The 20,090-nt window shown below is 43.6% G+C and overlaps 1 protein-coding gene across 5 annotated transcripts in view; it reads left to right on the forward strand.

The window, feature by feature from the left end:
* The window catches only part of LOC106578671 (anion exchange protein 2), a 117,324-nt gene that overhangs the window by 78,386 nt on the left and 18,848 nt on the right, over nt 1–20,090 (forward strand). For 4 of the 5 annotated variants that reach the window (XM_014157741.2, XM_014157742.2, XM_045702201.1 and 1 more), the window contains 5 exons: nt 5,656–5,824; nt 6,904–7,139; nt 13,895–14,019; nt 15,004–15,203; nt 18,480–18,616. In XM_014157741.2, the coding sequence (XP_014013216.1) occupies nt 5,656–5,824; nt 6,904–7,139; nt 13,895–14,019; nt 15,004–15,203; nt 18,480–18,616 (867 nt within the window). Of the gene's footprint in view, nt 1–3,134; nt 3,248–5,655; nt 5,825–6,903; nt 7,140–13,894; nt 14,020–15,003; nt 15,204–18,479; nt 18,617–20,090 lie in introns of those variants that run through there. The other variant, XM_014157744.2, reaches the window with a different exon arrangement.

Here is a 20,090-nt window from a genome sequence, read left to right on the forward strand (position 1 = left end):
ACAGATGTATGTTGAAACTTTTTGGGGGAGATGCGATGGATCATTGGGGATCATTCAATATTCCCTTTTGTTGTTCAGTGAAATCATCCCATATGAAGAGTCAACTTATTTAAAGTTAATTTCGTAACTAAAATGTATATTGGAAGGATTTAATAATTTGCAATTATGTCTACTTAGGATAAGGTAAAAGGTTTATGTTTCTGTCTCCGTATGATATGGTAAATGTTTCCAATGCAAAAAAACATCTGGTATTGGTATTAATATTAATTCCCATATATTTCCATTAATTCCCATATATTTCCGTTAATTCCCATATATTCCCGTTAATTCCCACAGAAGGTTTCCACCTCTGAATATTCCCCAAAATGTGCAACCCTAGTGGCTGGAGTGTTTAACGATTTTCCGGGCCTTCCTTTCACGCCTTCTTATATAGTGGTCACTTCCTCTATATATCTTTTACATTTTCCACCATGGCAGATTTGATTTCTCTTCTTATGTGTGTGTGGGGTTCAATTTCTATTTTGATGACATTTTTATGACAACCTAGGCAGGTTGTGGGCAGGCTACCCCAAACCTCCAGTACAGCCATAATAATGCTATGAGAACCACAGGTCTGTGAGTGTATATGGTATCTACAGTATCACCAACCTCTGTTTGTTCCTTACTTGAGTGCGCTGAGGGTATTGTGGAGGTCACTTACGATCGTAGGATTGTCACGATACCAGTATCGCGATACGACAATATCTGATTAAACATGGCAAAAAGGAAAACACAAAGCAGACTAAACTCTTTGATCCTTTAAAAAACCTAATGTTTATAAAATATTGTGTGCTATAGCTTGGAAAAGAAACACGTGATTCTGGGTAACGCTGCTTGTTTCCAACATTAGGACTGTTTTCCTCAGGAAATTTTATCCGCTTCATGTTCTGTTTCCTTGCCACGATACCTTTTGCGTATCGCGATACTGGTATCGTGACAACCCTACGAAGCCTCCACTTACCCCTAAGGTATGTTAAGACGAAAGCAGAGCACACTGCGTGTTCACATCTCTCCAGCACATCTCCTATCTGAGCACTCAGTACCTTCAAATGCAATGACTCATGAGATGCAGTTCTTGCTTAGTGCAGTTGCACAGGCCAATGCACTTTAATTTGACGCTTTTAAGTCTTCCAACGTCACAGAGCCATTGTGTGGTGTTGTCCTCTAACAATCCAAGTGGTCCGAACATGTCCAATGTTTAACCCCAAAACATTAGCACTGAGTAATGAGTTATTAGTTGTACCACAACTCCTACAGGAAGCCACCAGTTCAGGACATTCAGGTGTTCTATCTGATCTATTTGTGGACAAATGTAGTTGCTTCATGTAAATATGTGACTGTAAATCATGTGGAAATAAACATTGCTTATTCAATTACCCATGTGGCACATGTTCAATGCATGCCCTCTCCTACAGTACTAGGCTGAGAGGAAGTTTCTGCAAAAAGATCAAACATTTCACTCCTATATGTACACGACGGTTTCCTTGCTTCTCTGTAATTCTCTTTCTCTTGAGGTTGGAGTCTGTTTTATTTACAGTGTTCTAGATGTTCACATACTGTAGTGCCCTAGCAACCCCTGCCCACTCCAGTGCCTCTCTGACAGAGATTTAGGCTCTAAAGCACATTGGTCAATATTTACACACACACTACATCACCAAAAGTAAGTGGACACCTATTCAAATGAGTGGATTAGGCTATTTCAGCCACACCCGTTGCTGACCGGTGTATAGATTTGAGCACACAGCCATGCAATCTCCATAGACAAACATTGGCAATAGAAGGCTTACTGAAGAGCTCAGTGACTTTCAACGTGGCACCGTCATAGGACGCCACCTTTACAACAAGTCAGTTTGTCAAATTTCTGCCCTGCTAGAGTTGCCCCGGTCAACTGTAACCGCTGTTCTTGTGAAGTGGAAACGTCTAGGAGCAACAACGTCTCAGCCGTGAAGTGGTAGGCCACACAAACTCACAGAACGGGACCGCCGAGTGCTGAAGCACGTAGCGCGTAAAAATGGTCTGTCCTCGGTTGCAACACTCGCTACTGAGTTCCAAACTGCCTCTGGAAGCAACGTCAGCACAATAACTTTTTCGGGAGCTTCATGAAATGAGTTTCCATGGCCGAGCAGCCGCACACAAGTCTAAAATAACCATGCACAATGCCAAGCGTCGGCTGGTGTAAAGCTCGCCGCCATTGGACTCTGGAGCAGTGGAAGTGTTTCCTCTGGAGTGATGAATCAGCTTCACCATCTAGAAGTCAGACGGACAAATCTGGGTTTGGCAAATGCCATGAGAACGCTACCTGCCCCAATGCATAGTGCCAACTGTAAAGTTTGGTGGAGGAGGAATAATGGTCTTGGGCATTTTTCATGGTTTGTGCTTGGCCCCTTATTTCCAGTGAAGGTAAAACTTAACGCTACAGCATACAATGACATTCTAGACGATTCTGTGTTTCCCACTTTGTGGCAACTGTTTCAGCACGACAATGCCCCGTGCACAAATCGAGGTCCATTTAGAAATGGTTTGTCGATCGGTGTGGAAGAACTTGACGGGCCTGCGCAGAGCCCTGTCCTCAAGCCCATCAAGCACCTTTGGGATGAATGGGAACGCCGCTGCGAGCCAGGTCTAATCGCCCAACATCAGTGCCCAACCTCACTAATGCTCTTGTGGCTGAATGGAAGCAAGTACCCGCAGCAATGTTCCAACATCTAGTGGAAAGACTTCCCAGAAGAGTGGAGGCTATTATAGCAGCAAAGGGGGGACCAACTCAATATTAATGCCCATGATTTTGGAATGAGATATTCGATGAGCAGGTGTCCACATACTTTTGGTCATATTGTGTATACCTAAGTTAAAATGAGGGAGATGGTGAGGTATTGTTTGAGTGCCATTCAAACACTGCTTGCCCTTTTCAAGTGCGTTTGGTTTGTCCTCAGAGAGAATGAACGCAGAGTCTTGTTTATTCTACAATGCCACAATCATAGGAGATAGGTTAGTGCCAGGCTGGGAGATATGGGTAGGTACGATTAGGGCATCACGCGGCCAAGGTGGGCACGGGGAAAGGGCTCTCTGCTCATACCTGTGTTTTATGGAGGTGTTGAGATTCAGAGCGCCACAGTGTCGCCATAGACGAGGGCATTGCCATTTGTCTGCGAAACACCACTCCTGACTCTAATCATACCTCAAGTCTTCCTATTGCACCATGAGTGAGGTAAGTTCCTCAAATAACTGATGAGACAATTTTGTTTTAGTCTTTCTATTGCTGTTTTATTTTTGCTATCGTAGGAGTTTTTTGTTGCAATTTATTTAATTATTTTTCTCGTTGAATCGGTTTGCCTTGGCTGGGCTCACCTTTCCTCAGTGTTGCAGTTGTTTAGCCCGACAGTCCGGGGTTTGTTGTTGCACACGTTTTTGGTTGTGGAATATAGTTTCACCCCTCTGGCAATCCCTCACACATCCTCTACAGCGTTAGAGATTGACTGTGAAGTGATGTGAGAGTATACAGAAATGGGCTAAAATCTGTCTTCACTTCTCATGGAGTTCCTAGTGCGTGGGGATGTGTTTCAGGTAAACTTGGCTAAGATTGTTAATAATATAACTGAATGATGATGCTTTATTTTAACACATGGATGAGATCGGCAGCACTTTCAGTCTACTCTTAGATGAACTGCCCATCAACTGGCATTCAGGTATTGAATGCATTCGATAGGACTACAGACTGGAAAGATCTTCAAGATTTTAGATTTGTATCTTACAGGTCCAAAAACTGGAGACTGACAGAAAACAGCTCTCAAACCGGCACTTCAACTCCATTAAAGAACAATAGGACTCTGGTGATCTGTGTTTGACAGAGGTGACTAAGGTAAGGGTGAGGCCCATGCAGCCTACCTGAGCAACTTCTTGTGGAACGGTCTGATTTGACCTTCTGACAGTTGAGGAGTTTCACCTTGGGTCAACATTGAATGTTTGTGAAGGGGCCCCTCACACTCTACCACACAGACACTGTCAGAGATTTGTCAGAGTCTGTTTTTTTACACCAGTTTGTGGTATGTGTGCATTTACTACTGTAGGTAGTTCACACAGTAACTCCATAGCATAGTAGCCAGTGCTATGAAGATGAACAGAGTTTGTATTAAAAAAAATCGAATTTCTTTCATTCCTATATTTAACACATGCAGCAACCCCATTGCTAACCATGTTTTAATGAAAGGTAGAAAATGACCATTATCACTCCATCATGGAGTGATATTTTTCTTGGTGTCTTTTGGTCTAAGATGGATGGGTAGGCAAAACCCAATTTTCCAGACTCCAGTCATATAGACCGACAGGGAGCATGAGTTGGAATAATCAGCCAATGTTCTTTTTTCTGTCCCCCTTGAGTGCAGGAGAGAATTTGATCTACCGATGACGTGTTAAATGGTGTGAAAGGGTTTGAAGGGGCGTCAAATGAGGCATGGGGCCGCGACTGTTTGTCCAGTGTCACAGGAGGGAGCGTACTCAGCTCAGTCAGGAGCTGCACGAGCTCTACTGTAGCCACGGCAACATCTGCTTTGCCTTAAAGCAGGACAGAGGAGAGGATCCCCCTCTTTGTTGGGATTGAGTTTACCTGCTCCACCTCTGCATCCCGTCCTTATCACAACACACCCCCAGCAGATGAGGTCTGCAGCATGATCTAGCACCCTGCTGCTGGGAAAAAGAGATCACTTACAGTACCTCAGGGTTTCCCAGCCTTCTCCTCAGACACTTCCAGAAAGAAGTTTTACATATCTGTTGTCGCCCAGAACTGGCACACATTATTCAATTAGCCAAGGTCTTGATTATTAGTTAACTAATCGAAACCGGTGTGTCAGTGCAGGGCTACAACGAATGTGTGAAACATCTGGTGGTCTCAGAGGAGAGGGCCGGGAAGTACTGACTTAACTCCCCGGGTTGTCCATCATACCACTAATCACTCGCGATCATCCATAGACTTGTAGGGTAGTCACTGTGTTGAGTTTGAAGCTACTGTACTGTTTGGAACCCAAGACCACAATCATGTCTTTTTTGTGGATTCTTTATTTTTATTTGGAATGACTTGTACTCCCTCTAGTGTCAGTTTGGTGTGAGATTACATGGATTTGACATAAGCATGAAGGGTGTCAGCGAACAACCTCATATAGCAAACCTGAATAGCATGATAGGCTAAAATTGATAATTCTCCAGGCCATAAAAAACCTTCGCACTTCATGTTGATCTGAAAGAATTGGATATGTATTAGCAATATAGTAGTAGCTTTAACTTAACGGGGTAGACTAGATGGAATTTTCGCCATGCTGGTTACATCTATCCAAACCTTTCAGATTTACACAAGTGGCTAGGTGTTGTTTCTGAATGGGACCTATAACATCATGGCTCTTTCTCTATTAAATGTTTTCCTTGATTCCTCTCATTGTCTCTTTTCACCTTTTCAAAATCCATTGGAGAAGATTGGAGGAACCTTTTGACCTTCTCCAATTTGAAAAGAGACTAGGAGATGGGATGCGAGAGATCACAGAAATCGAATTGAGATGGAGCCAGTATCTTATCCCCATTGTCTCCCATGACTAATCTGACCCTCTCCTCCCTTTCTTCCTCTCTCAGCCGGAGGCGCCGTCAGCCTCAACCCTGCGAGGGGCGCAGCGGGCGGATGAGGAGGATGAAGGGGACCTGAACAAAGCCCTGGGAGTCCAGAGGTTTCAGCAGATCATAAGCCCTGCCCCCAGGATCCCTGATGAGCAGCACCGCACCTACAGCGAGGAGGACTTTGAGTGTAAACACGCACACACTTGTACACACAGGACATTCACACGCTTAGGTGGTTCATATACACTATATATACAAAAGTATGTGGACACCTCTTCAAATTAGTGGATTCCGCTATTTCAGCCTCACTCGTTGCTGACAGGTGTATAAAATTGAGCATACAGCCATGCAATCTCCATAGACAGACATTGGCAGTAGAATGGCCTTAATGAAGAGCTCAGTGTCTTTCAACGTGGCACCGTCATAGGATGCCACCTTTCAAACAAGTCAGTTCATAAAATGTCTGCCCTGCTAGAGGTGCCCCGGTCAACTGTAAGTGCTGTTATTGTTAAGTGCAAACATCTAGGAGCAACAACGGCTCAGCCGCGAAGTGGTAAGCCACACAAGCTCACAGAATGGGACCGCCGAGTGCTGAAGCACACAGCACGTAAAAATTGTCTGTCCTCGGTTGCAACATTCACTACCGAGTTGCCTGTGGAAGCAACTTCAGCACAAGAAATGTTCGTCGGGATCTTCATGAACTGGGTTTCCATGGCAGAGCAGCTGCACACAAGCCAAAGATCACCCGGCGCAATGCCTAGCATCGGCTGGAGTGGTGTAAAGCTCACCGCCATTGGAATCTGGAGCAGTGGAAACGCATTCTCTGGAGTGATGAATCGTGTTTCACCATCTGGCAGTCTGACGGATGAATCTGGGTTTGGCGAATGCCATGAAAGCCAGGCCTAATCGCCCAACATCAGTGTGCGACCTTACTAATGCTCTTGTGGCTGAAAGGAAACAAGTACCCGCAGCAATGTTCCAACATCTAGTGGAAAGACTTCCAAGAAGAGTGGAGGCTGTTATAGCAGCCAAGGGTGGACCAACTCAATATTAATGCCATTGATTTTGGAATGAGATGTTCAACGAGCAGGTGTCCACATACTTATGGTCATATAGTGCACTTTTGCAGAAATTGTTATGGGGATAACATCATTTTTGTGAATTGTAAATTTAAAACAGTTGATTCTTTGATTTAAATTAGTCCCTCTGAAAACGATTTAACTCTATAAACCACAAACTCTTTATAACCGCTGAATCTTCCTGCAGACCACCGTCACTCCTCACACCACATCCACCATCCCCTGTCCAAGCTGCACTTCGAAGGGAGGAGGAAGAGCGGCAAGAAGAAAAAGAAGGAAAGCGACCGCAAGGACAATTCAGGCCCCACCAGCAGCACCACTATTGAGGAAGGAGAGGATGAGGAAGATAATGAGGAAGAAGGTGGAGAGAGCCACACCCATCTCTCTGAGACGTATTGTGACACCGTCAAAGAAGATGTGCAGGTAATTACAGTGACACCTAAGCAAACCAAAACTGGTTCTGTCAAAGTTTTCAGAACATTCGTCAGGTCGTGGCAAATGTTCTTTTAACACAAAAACTGTGCAGGGGTGTTGATTCTAGAATGTTTGTATAAAACATTTGCCTGATGTTGCAAGAAGGTGCTCAGAACACCATTTAATATTTTCTTTAAAGGTTCCCGTAATCTTTCATAAGGTAGTGGGAGCAGTCTGGTGAGAACATTGTGGTGTCTTTTGTGATGAGACATTTTGTGTTCCCAAAACAAAAAACTCCAGTTGTTTCTACAATGTTTATTTTAGGGTGCAAAAAACATTCACATGATGTTGCAAGAATGTTCCCAGAACACATTTGGTCTGTTCTTTCAAGGTTCCCATAATGTTCATTTGGTTGTGGGAACATTGTGTAGACATGACAAGAGATACAGTATGTTCCCGAAACACACAAACTGTCCAGTTGTGCTGATTATTTAAATGTTTACATTAGGTTGCAAACCATTTGCCTGTTGCAAGAACAGTCCCAGAACACATTATTTGTTAGGTTGTTTTAAAAGTTCCTAAAACATTTATTTAGGTTGTAGAAACATTGTGGGTGATATGACAACAGATAGGTTCCCAAAACACTTAAACTGTCCAGTTGTTGACATTCGGCTACTGTTTGTATCAGGGTGCACATAAACGTAACATGCAACAATTTCAAAGACTTTATTGAGTTATAGTTCATATAAGGAAATCAGTAAATTGAAATCAATTCATTAGGCCCAAACCTATGGATTTCACGACTGGGAATACAGATATGCATCTGATACCTTAAAAAAAAAAAATGTAAGTACGGCCGTGGATCAGAAAACCAGTCTGTATCGGTTGTGACCACTATTTGACTCGTGCAGCTCAACACCTCTCCTTCACATAGTTGATCAGTCTGTTGATTGTGGCCTGTGGAAATGTTGTCCCACTCCTCTTCAATGGCTGTGCGAAGTTGCTGGATACTGGCGGTAACTGGAACACGCGGTCGTACGTGTCGATCTAGAGCGTCCCACGTGCTCAATGGGTGACATGTCTGGTGAGTGAGATATGCCACACCTGTCAGGTGGATGGATTGCCTTGACAAAGGAGAAATGCTCACTAGCAGATGTAAACACATTTGTGTGTATGGAACATTTCTGGGATCTTTTATTTCAGCTCATGAAACATGGGACCAACACTTTACATGTTTATATTTTTGTTCAGTGTCGGTTGTGGAAAGAGTGAGGGTACATTAGAAGAGAGGATCCCAAAACACAAAATATGCTCAGTTGCGATGACGTTCATACAATGTTTAAGTTAGGTTGCACAGGACATTCCCTTAATGTTGTAAGAATGTAATGAGTCAGTTTTTATGACGTTCATAGCATATTTGTTTTAGGTTTAACAAAATATTCCATTGAAGTTCATGCAATATACATTTTACCTTTGGAGATCTTATTTCAAGAACATTTAGATAAGTTTTACCTAATATTACCACAACATTCTCAACATGCAAATTTGTAGCTAGCTCCTTAAAGCATAAAGCACATTGGAATACATCCCCCATTTATGTTTCTCTCCAGATGTAATGGCAATTCACATTTGAGGATTGTATTGTAGGCAGTGTCAATTTTAACACGTAAGTCATGGTGGGGCAAACTCTAAATGTTGATTTGTTTATGCATGCCAGCAAAGCCACTACACAACATTAAACAATATTTGAATTGCACTATAACGGTGACAAACACTGCCCACAAACTGTGAGGGTCTACATAAAGCTGTCCCAACAGCAGAGCTTTCTTTTCAGCATCATGGAGTGAATCCTTACCACTGCTACACCTGGCTATCAGCCTTGTCTGGCAGCTGAACAGTTCATTCAGCCTCATTTATTCCTTTTTAAAAAACATAGCTGATATGGCTACTTGCTTAAACAAATGTGGTTTCTACTGACAACTGAGATGTACAAATTATGGCAGAAGGGAACGATGAGCATATAACAGGCAAGCCGTAATTTCGATTAAGACATTAATGAGCGAGCTATGACGGATGTACTCAATATAACTATTTGTTCAGGCTTTTTGAAATGTACAGTGACAGAATTCGCATCATTGGCCGTTCTTACAGTATTCTCCCTGTACACCAAGTCAGAACCATAGGATATCTAAAGGGGGCATACAAGCAGACAATGAACACCCTTACAATATTCAATGACGTTTCTCTAAAACACGTTATCGGCTTCATGTGCACCACCAAGCTAAGTCATGAAGGGGAAAGGGACCAAATGATTAGGGTGAGGCACATGGGCTACTAACAGCTTACTACACTACATACACTTAGTATTACTTTCTTAGCTACAGTATACATATCTCCCTGGCATATTACATCATTTATGCAGCAGCATACAAGACATGTTTGGACTCACGTTGTTGTGCTGTGCTCACTTGAACAGGAAGATGGCGTGGCGCTCCTTCTTGTGGGCAAATTGTTGTCTAACTTTGTCATCGAAGTCTGCCATTCTCTGGATTTCCAAGACAACTGGAAACCAAAAAAAAAACAGGTTGAATCATGACGTCGGTGATCTTCAGGTCGGAGCTCTAGAAGAGGCCCGAGTTCCCGACTTGGAATTCCGACTTGGGTGACCGTTCAAAACTTATTTTCCCATTCGGAGCAAAATTTATTTTCCCAGAGTTCCCAGTTGTCTTGAACTCACTGAAGTCTGAGATTTCCCAATTCCGATTTTGCCGTTGTTTTGAACGCAGCAGAAGTCATGCTGTATTGACAGCATAGCCAATGTATTCAACCTTCTATACACTACCTACTCAGGTGTGACTATTTTCTACATTGTACATCAAAACTATAAAATAACACATATGGAACCTCTTTTTCAGGACCACGTCTTTCAAAGATAATTCGTAAAAATCCAAATAATTTCACAGATCTTCATTGTAAAGGGTTTAAACACTGTTTCCCGTGCTTTTTCAATGAACCATAAACAATTAATGAACATGCACCTGTGGAACGGTCGTTATGACACTAACAGCTTACAGACGGTAGGCAATTAAGGTCACAGTTATGAAAACTTGGGACACTAAAGAGGCCTTTCTACTGACTCTGAAAAACACCAAAAGAAAGATGCCCTTGCTCCCTGCTCCTCTGCGTGAACGTGCCTTAAAGCATGCTGCAAGGTGGCATGAGGACTGCGGATATGGTCAGGGCAATAAATTGCGTTGTCTGTACTGTGAGACACCTAAGATGTGCTCCAGGGAGACAGGACCGACAGCTGACCATCCTCGCAGTGGCAGACCACGTGTAACAACACCTGCACAGGATCGGTACAGCCGAACATCACACCTGCGGGACAGGTACAGGATGGCAACAACTGCCCGAGTTACACCAGGAACGCACAATCCCTCCATCAGTGCTCAGGCTGTCCGCAATAGGCTGAGAGAGGCTGGACTGAGGGCTTGTAGGCCTGTTGTAAGGCAGGTCCTCACCAGACATCACCGGAAACAACATCGCCTAAGGGCACAAACCCACTGTTGCTGGACCAGACAGGACTGGCAAAAAGTACTCTTCACTGACGAGTCGTGGTTTTGTCTCACCAGGGGTGATGGTCGGATTCGCGTTTATCGTCGAAGGAATGAGCGTTCCACCGAGGCCTGTACACTGGAGCGGGATCGATTTGGAGGTGGATGGTCCGTATTGGTCTGGGGCGGTGTGTCACAGCATCATCGGACTGAGATTGTTGTAATTGCAGGCAATCTCAATGCTGTGCGTTACAGGGAAGACATCCTCCTCCCTTATGTGGTACCCTTCCTGACATGACCCTCCAGCATGACAATGCCACCAGCCATACTGCTCGTTCTGTGCGTGATTTCCTGCAAGACAGGAATGTCAGTGTTCTACCATGGCCAGCGAAGAGCCCGGATCTCAATCCCATTGAGCACATCAGAGACCTGTTGGATCGGAGGGTGAGGGCTAGGGCCATTCCCCACAGAAATGTCCGGGAACTAGTAGGTGCCTTGGTGGAAGAGCGAGGTAACATCTCACAGCAAGAACTGGCAAATATGGTGCAGTCCATGAAGAGGAGCTGCACTGCAGTACTTAATGCAGCTGGTGGCCACACCAGATTCTGACTTTTGCTTATGACCCCCCCCACCCTTTGTTCATGAACACATTTTTTTCCATTTGTTAGTCACGTGAATCTTATGTTCATACAAATATCTAAAATGTTAAGTTTTCTGAAAATAAACACAGTTGACAGTGAGAGGATGCTTCTTTTTTTGTTGAGTTTAGTAACCAAAAAGGTGTTAAACAAATGAAAATATTCTTTATATTTGAGATTCTTCAAATAGCCACCCTTTGCCTTGATGACAGCTTTGCACACTCTTGGCATTCTCTCAACCAGCTTTTAAATGTTTTTATTTAACCTTTATTTAACTAGGCAAGTCGGGTAAGAAAACATTCTTATTTACAATGACGGCCTACCCCGGCCAAACCCGGACGACGCTGAGCCAATTGGTCAGTCATTACGGAACATTTCAAGGACTTTGAAACTTTCTTCAAGTGCAGTCGCAAAAACCATCAAGCGCTATGATGAAACTGGCTCTCATGAGGAACGCCACAGGAATGGAAGACCCAGAGTTACCTCTGCTGCAGAGGATAAGTTCATTAGAGTTTCCAGCCTTAGAATTTTCGGCCCAAATAAATGCTTCAGAGTTCTAGTAACAGACACATCTCATCTCAACATCAACTGTTAGAGGAGACTGTGAATTAGGCCTTCATTATTGAAATTGCTGCAAAGAAAACACTACTAAAGGACACCAATAATAAGAAGACATGCTTAGACCAAGAAACACGAGCAATGGACATTCAACCAGTGGAAATCTGTCAAAATTTGAGATTTCTAGTTCCAACCGCCGTGTCTTTGTGAGACGCGGTGTGGATGAATGGATGATCTCTGCATGTGTGGTTCCCACCATGAAGCATGGAGGAGGAGGTGTGATTGTGTGGGGGTGCTTTGCTGGTGACACTGTCAGTGATTTATTTAGAATTCAAGACACACTTAATCAGCATGGCTACCACAGCATTTTGCAGTAATACGCCATCCCATCTGATTTGCACTTAGTCGGACTATCTTTTGTTTTTAAACAGGACAATGACCCAACACACCTCCAGGCTGTGTAAGGGCTATTTGACCAAGGATAGTGATGGAGTGCTGCATGAGATGACTTGGCCTCCACAATCACCCGACCTCAACCAAATTGAGATGGTTTGGGATGAGATGGACCGCAGAGTGAAGGAAAAGCAGTCAACAAGTGCTTAGCGTATGTGGGAACTCCTTCAAGACTGTTGGAAAAGTATTCCATGTGAAGCTGGTTGAGAGAATGCCAAGAGTGTGCAAAGCTGTCATCAAGGCAAAGGGTGGCTACTTTGAAAAATCTGAAACAATACATATATTTTGATTTTGTTTAACACTTTTTTTGTTTACTACATGATTCCATATGTGTTATTTCATAGTTTTGATGTCTTCACTGTTATTCTAAATTCAAAAGGCACTCGCACATCTATCTTTTTGCAGAAAAATGAAGAAACCCGCACACTGCTCTTGATAGTGTCAGTACTCTTTTAATAAGCTTTACGTATCGGCCTCGCGGCCTTCGTTAGAGCTTTTGAGAGTTTTTTAGATTAGCACCCTAATGTAGACCTAGCCCCACCCCCATCCGTTCCATGCATCAAACGAGGTTGGAGTCGAGGGAAAACAAATAAGTGCTACCAAATATAACAATGTGCATTTCATACATATTCAAATAAAGTGTGTACTTAAAACGTATTAAACATATCTGTAAAACCACAATGAGGACATCAACCTTTTTATTTTATTTAACCTTTATTTAACTAGGCAATTTAGTTAAGAACACATTCTTATTTACAATGACTGCCTACCCCGGCCAAACCGGACGATGCTGGGCCAATTGTGCGCCGCCCTACGGGACTCCCAATCACGGCCGGATGTAATGCTGACCTACCAATCAAGTTTTCATGAATCATTCGGTACAGCGCAAGAAAAACATCAGAGTAATCTGAAATGGGGGCATAATTCATATTCCCGTTTACAACATAACATACATAGGCATTTCATCATTAAGACCTCCAGGAAATATTGTTCTGCAATGTAGAAAATAGTAAAAAATAAAGAAAAACCCTTGAATGAGTAGGTGTGTCCAAACTTTTGACTGGTACTTTATATCTCTCAGTTATAATTTTTGTAACAGAATTTACATTAACTAAAGGTTGCTTAGCGAAAAGGCAACATGCATATCTTACACAGCTGATGGTACCTTATTCCCTATTTAGTACACAATTTTGGATAGGGTCCTGGTAAAAAAAGTAGTATACTATATAGGGAATAAGGTTCCGTTTAGGACACTGTCATGTTTTTTTGGGGTGTGGCTGTGGTTCAAATATTGAGTCTCCCTGTCATATTTCAACACAAGCTTAATTATTTATGGTTTGGGGTTACATTGATATGCAACTGACAACTATTGTGTTCTGCCGTAAACGGTAATGGTGTGAACATATGTATACTTTTTTTTCCCTTCATTCTGTAAATGTAAAAGAAATCATGAACGATTTTAAAAGCATATATATATATATATTAGTACACTCAGACATTACCGGAGTTGAGAAGATTGAGTCCCAACCAAGGTCTCATGTGTTCCCTCTCTCCTTCATAGTTTTTTCTGTCAGATGAAGATCACCTGGCCACACCTACCACAGACATCCCCTGCCCTGCCCGAGGGCTGGAGGTTGTACCCCAGTCTGCCGTGAGCACCGACCCTGAAGATGCCACCTCCACGGAGTGAGTACACCTCTCTAAATGCACCCCCCATTTTCATGTCCTTATTACTATAATGATGTGATCGGGTGAGAATCTTTGGCAGTTGAAGAGTGTCATCCTCCTTTGCGCCACAACTCGGCAAGGACTGTTTTATAGCACGTAGCCTGATACTGCTCGCTCGGAGGCTTTCTCCTTCGCTGATTGGATGGGAGAGGTTTGTGTGTGTGTGTGTGTGTGTCGCCCACTTTACGTTACCATGTCCCAGGCATCCAGGCAGCCTGCAGGGTTCTGATCTAATAGGGCCTGATTCCACCAGCAAGAACAAAGAGCCATATTTCACCTGTCTGACTGTTTCCATAGAGAATTCCGACCCTTCCTACTAACACACCTCTCCTCTCGACCCTCCACCTATGGCATTTAGTCTCAGGACACATTAGTGCTTTGTCTTGTCTGGGATATAGCTTTGTGGGCTCTCCTTTCATCTCCTTTCTCAAGTCTGCTGTAATATCACTCTGTGGACTTCCTCCTACTAATCCTAAAACTGCACACTACACATTGGAAGGTAGAGGTGTCACCCAAGTAAAGTATTCTGACTGCAGAGGGATCTTTGGAATATAGTTGTTTTCTGAAACTAACAGCTTTTTGGAGACTGAGTGTTTTTCGGTTTCGGAAGGAACTGCCTGGACTGGTGAATTCTTAGTGGGCGTTTTCAGTCTTTTAGTTTATCGAGAGCAACATTCAGAATTGATTTAATTTGATTAAGTATTTTTCCTTCTCCTGTGAAATGAGCTTTTCTGTATGTTTGATAATGTGCTTGTTCCAAGGAGTGTAGAGGGAGACCGACAAACCATTCTCCTTTTGTATCTTAGAAAATGTGCATTTTGTCATTTACTGGCCCAGTCTCCTAGATGTAAAAGTAGTTATGTTGTGTAGCTCACTCCAGATTCACGTCTAATATTTTGTTGACCTTAAAGTTAACTCTAATTTCTTTCTCTCCTCTCCCAGAAAGCCCTGTCCGGCCTCGTCCAGCAGTGACCCATCAGACCCCACCCCTCTCATCCGCGTGGCCAGCCGCAGCTACGACCTGCAGGAGCGCCGGTGCACCGGCAACATGACTGGCGCCGAGCAGGCTAAGTACGAGCGCATCCCCACAGACGAGAGCGAGGCGCAGACACTGGCCTCCGCCGACCTGGATGGGATCAAAAGTGAGTGTTGAGGAATATTGCCAACCTCAGTCACTTCATGTTCAGCATTTGTTCTCCACTGAAGCAATGTTTTAGTGCTTACTTTAATTCTAGGGGTTGTTTGTATAATTTAATTCAGAGCCAAGATGACATGCGGGTTCTCTCTTTGTTTAGACAGCATGTTATGTTCAAACTTCTTGTACTTGTAAATTTTTAAGGGCTGTTTTGTCATTTGGGAGATTTATTCAGAACCCCGGTACTCTGAACTAACCTCTCCCTGACCTAAGAATCTAAACTCTCCCTGACTTTCGTGTTCACTCAGGTTACTGTGCCAGATTAACTTTTAAAGATGTCTTTTTACATTTTACTTCTTCAATTGCTTAATATCTTGCTCTTTGTGTATGTGCGCCTGTTTGTGTGTGTGCTTGTGTGAAGGGAAGAGTCTTTGACTCCACTGAAGGTCAGAATGCCCTAAACTGAGAGAAAGAAGGGAACACATTGGGGTACATTAATGTCCTGTGACGTCCCCAGCTCCAGTGGCAACGGGTGATTTACGTCAGGGGGTCGACCCCTCAGCGGACAGCGGCAGCTTATCAGTGAGTGTGGCGGACACTGACAAAATAGGAGCGAAGTCCTCTAATTAAATTAGCCTGTTCCCGCTCTAAGCTGAGGCCCCTGGATCCAGGCCCGAGTCAACCCGGTGGCTAATTAAGAAAGCTGCCCCTCTGGTTCACAACCCCTGAGTCATAAGTGCCGATAAAACAATGTGGAAGAGCTAAGTCATCTGGGGGGAAAAAACATGAGAGGGAAGCTGAATTGCATGGAGATGATTTGATGTAGGTCCAGTGCCAACATGGGGCTACTTGACATAGAGGGTGTGGCCTTTGTCAGGGTCCCTGACTGCATCAGGAGTCTCCTCAGGTGGATCCTCTTTTATCTGCTTCCCAGCACTGCAAAGCAGCCTGGGAAAGTATCTCTGCGGCTGGCCGCTGCTCAATGATCGGAATTATTAGATCACTGTCTCATTTCTCTTTTGTTCAAACCCCTGTTAGCTCCTCTGCTAGTTAATGCGCTTGGACACTTTCTACCCTAACCAGGTCAGGTGGGGGTCAAGGAATGCTTTTTTTCTAGCTCCAGTCCTGGACACGCAAAGACTTGTCCTTGAGATGGGAGAGGTCATGGTTCCTCATTCCCATGCCAGGTTTATGCCAGCACTGCGCCCACCACCAAGCTCCTCTCCTTCAAGAGTGCCAGCCTTGCCCGGGCCAAGTCCCACTCCAGGACTTCCCAGACAACCACACACACACAACTGGAGTCCGGCACATTGTGAAGCCTCTAAGGCGGACGAACGGTTCCAGTAGACATAGCCCAAAGGTCTGACAAGGTACAGCGACACCTTACAGTGAAACCCAGACAATGAACAAGAGGCTCAAATGACAGAAGATGATACTTCGTTCCTCTCCAGTTTCACTCGCAGAGTTTTCCAAGGACGTACAGGACAACTTGTTCTTCAGGAGAAATGCTGTCATTTTTATACACCCTCCGTTTTAGGTGATGAATTGATGAAGGTGCTCAATGACCAGGGTGTTTCTCAAACAGTGAAGGAGCCCACTGATAAAGGTAAGGTTAGTTCCTACCTCTGACAGGATCATCCACACCCGTTGCCGCCTTCCCTCTGAGATGTATCCAACCAGCTCTCTTTCATCCAGCCTAATTATCCAGACTGTCCTTGGTTTGCGGCCAGCCTGGTAACCCAACTAGGGTTTAATAGCGGGAACCAGGTTACTGAGGTTTCCGGCCCAAACCCACTCCCGTTTCCCGGGATAAATAACTGTGAGAAACCGGTAAATTATAATAAATGATTTATATGAACAGCTTGAAGTGAAATAGAACTGTTAAATTCTATGCGATGTCCAAATCTGTCTTTACGGCTTCCTCTGCTCTGCTATCTGCATGATCAATCATCAACACTCAGGGTGGGGACAGACAGCGCATCTCATATGGAGTGCAGTTCACAATGCATGTATCATCTCATCAGCAGGTAACTTTTTTTATTGTGACGGGTACATTTGCTGTAGCATAGCCTATGCTACAGTAGTATTAGGACTAATATCTGAATATGCATGTAATTTACACATCTCCGTCTGGCTCACCTTTATTTTTTTATTAAGATCATATTTAAAAATTGCAACTGCAGAGTTTTAAAATAGCCTATCACTCTAATATCGCTCCAGCAGGTATATTGCACTGGTCATCCCCAAAGCCAACACTTCCTTTGGCCGCTTTTCCTTAAAGCTCTGCTGCCAATGACTGGAATGAATTGCAATAATCTCTGAAGCTGGAGTCTTATATCTCCCTCTCTAACTTTAAGCATCAGCTGTCAGAACAGCTTACCAATCACTGTACCTGTACACAGCCAATCTGTAAATAGCACACCCAACTACCTCATCCCCATATTATTACTTACCCTCTTGATCTTTTGCACCCCAGTATCTCTACTTGCACATCATCATCTGCACATCTATCACTCCAGTATTAATGCTAAATTGTAATTATTTTCGCCTCTAGGGCCTATTTATTGCCTAGCTCCCTACTCTTCTACATTTGCACACACTGTACATAGATTTTTCAATTATTTCTGTTCTTTACAGTTATTGACTGTACGTTTGTTGACGTGTAACTCTGTTGTTTTTGTCGCACTGCTTTGCTTTATCTTGGCCAGGTCGCAGTTGTAAATGAGAACTTGTTCTGCCCCTGAACAAGGCAGTTAACCCACTGTTCCTAGGCCGTCATTGAAAATAAGAATTTGTTCTTAACTGATTTGCCTTGTTAAATGAAGGTTAAATATGTAAAAAAATAAGCTGTGTATGGTTTAGAATGACACTTGCTGTTTTGGCGGGAAATATCGGGTTACCTGGGAGAAAATATCTTTTTTTTTCTTGGGGTGGAACATTTGTAAAATACCGTGACAATATTAAACCTTAAACCCAACCCCACAGCAGTGCCAGGTGAACAAAAGCAACGGCCTGTTCTCTGTTACTGTGGGACTCTGAGATGCGATCTGGTAGCAGGATGGTGGAGGTCATCGCAGAGCCAAGAGCTCAGTGTTGGGCAGACCACTGTCTTGGGGAAAAGCTGCAACACTACAATGATGTTGCAATACTTGATAATGTAATGTTGACACTGTTATATTAGTGTTTGGGATCACAATCACCGCCACACCCTCTCTCACTATTGCTCATTCTGTATCTCTGGCTATGATTTTTCACTCACCTCTCCTCTCCTCTCTCTCCTTAGGCCATCGTTTTGAGGATGTCCCTGGGGTACGGAGACACCTGGTCAGAAAGAGCACCAAAGGCCAAGTGGTCCATGTTGGCAAGGACCACAAGGAGCCCAGCACACGCAGCCAAAAAAAGGACCGGACCCCACATGAGGTGAGCGACGGAAAATACAACCTGTAGTACCCACTCCTTTGCTGATGTTGGGACACATTGTCACATCCCTTGTTTCAGATATGATTGAGTTTTATTCATCAGATGGTTTTCATGGGTTTGCTGACGTTTTTGGCAAGGATGGTTTGAAAGTAAATCTGGTTAATTGCTTCTTGATCCATATTTAAACAAATAAATAAAACAACAATTGGAACATCAACTGGAAAATCCGCTATAGTATATTTTGTGGACGGGAGAGTGGGCAGGACACAATTAAAAATTAATGAATGAGTTCTTTCCTTTCACACACCCAATAGAAAGGGGCAGAGAAGAGCTCAGGTAAGGAGACACCGGGTTCTCCCTGAGAGAGGGAGCCATGTTCTATTAACACACACACATAGGTCCCCAGCAGCCAGGTAAACAACAGGTTCCTCTCAGGGTAAAGAGTGTGTGTGTGTGTGGGGGGGAGATGTAAGGGTCCCCTGCTCTGTGCACGGGTCGGTGTTAGTCGTCAGTGTGTTAAGCCCACACCTCCACCCTCTCGCTCCTTCCAGTCGTTACCGCCAGTGGTTCTGTAACTTAGCATTCTGCCTCCCGGCCAGACGGCATGGTCATACTGGACTACTTCGGCCAAATGGCCCGGCCCCAGAAGGTGAGGCGGCTTAGTCGGCCAAATGCATGTTCCAGGAGTGTGTGCATGTAGCAACGTGTCTTCACATGAGAGTAGATGCAGTATGGTTACTCGATAATCATTAGTTGTGTTGTTGGCTTGGTACTGAAACAGGTAATGGTTGGTTGGGTATCACTAACTCACGAGCATGGAGTTAGATTGGTTTCTCTTTAACCAGACTTTTGTGAAGTGATTAGGGTGTAATACTGTGTTTCTACTGATGATAGTATCTACTGTATTTATACTGTATTGTTACTGTATTTTTACTCATCATCGTTTGATGTGTGAGGGGGAAAAAACGAATTTAAACAGAGCATCTGTTGAGCTTATGAAAAATGGTTTTCACTGAAACGTCACATTCGCTTGTTGCTTAGGCTATTTGCCACTGCCTATATTTGAGAAGTGTATTGGCATTGTGGATAATTTCATTGCATATTTGTTCTTAATATAACCGAGTAACACTGGTGAGTGTGTTTCTGTTTGACGTCAACATGCAGCGCAGACCTGGGTACAAGTACTATTTAAAATCTTTCAAATACTTTGAGCGTTTGATGTCAAATGGACGGGTTTTGCAGTTTTGGAACTATTCTATTGGTCCATTAAGCCAGGCAAGCTCAATCAAGCACAGATGATCATGTATTTTAAATTATTTCAAATAACATTTGAATCCAGGTCTGATGCACTTTATAGTTGAAGTCGGAAGTTTACATACACTTAGGTTGGAGTCATTAAAACTCATTTTTCAACCACTCCACACATTTCTTGTTAACAAACTATAGTTTTGGCAAGTAGGTTAGGACATCTACT

The sequence above is a fragment of the Salmo salar genome, chromosome ssa19 (genome assembly GCF_905237065.1).
Source record: "Salmo salar chromosome ssa19, Ssal_v3.1, whole genome shotgun sequence".
In the NCBI taxonomy this organism is placed as follows: Eukaryota; Metazoa; Chordata; class Actinopteri; order Salmoniformes; family Salmonidae; genus Salmo; species Salmo salar.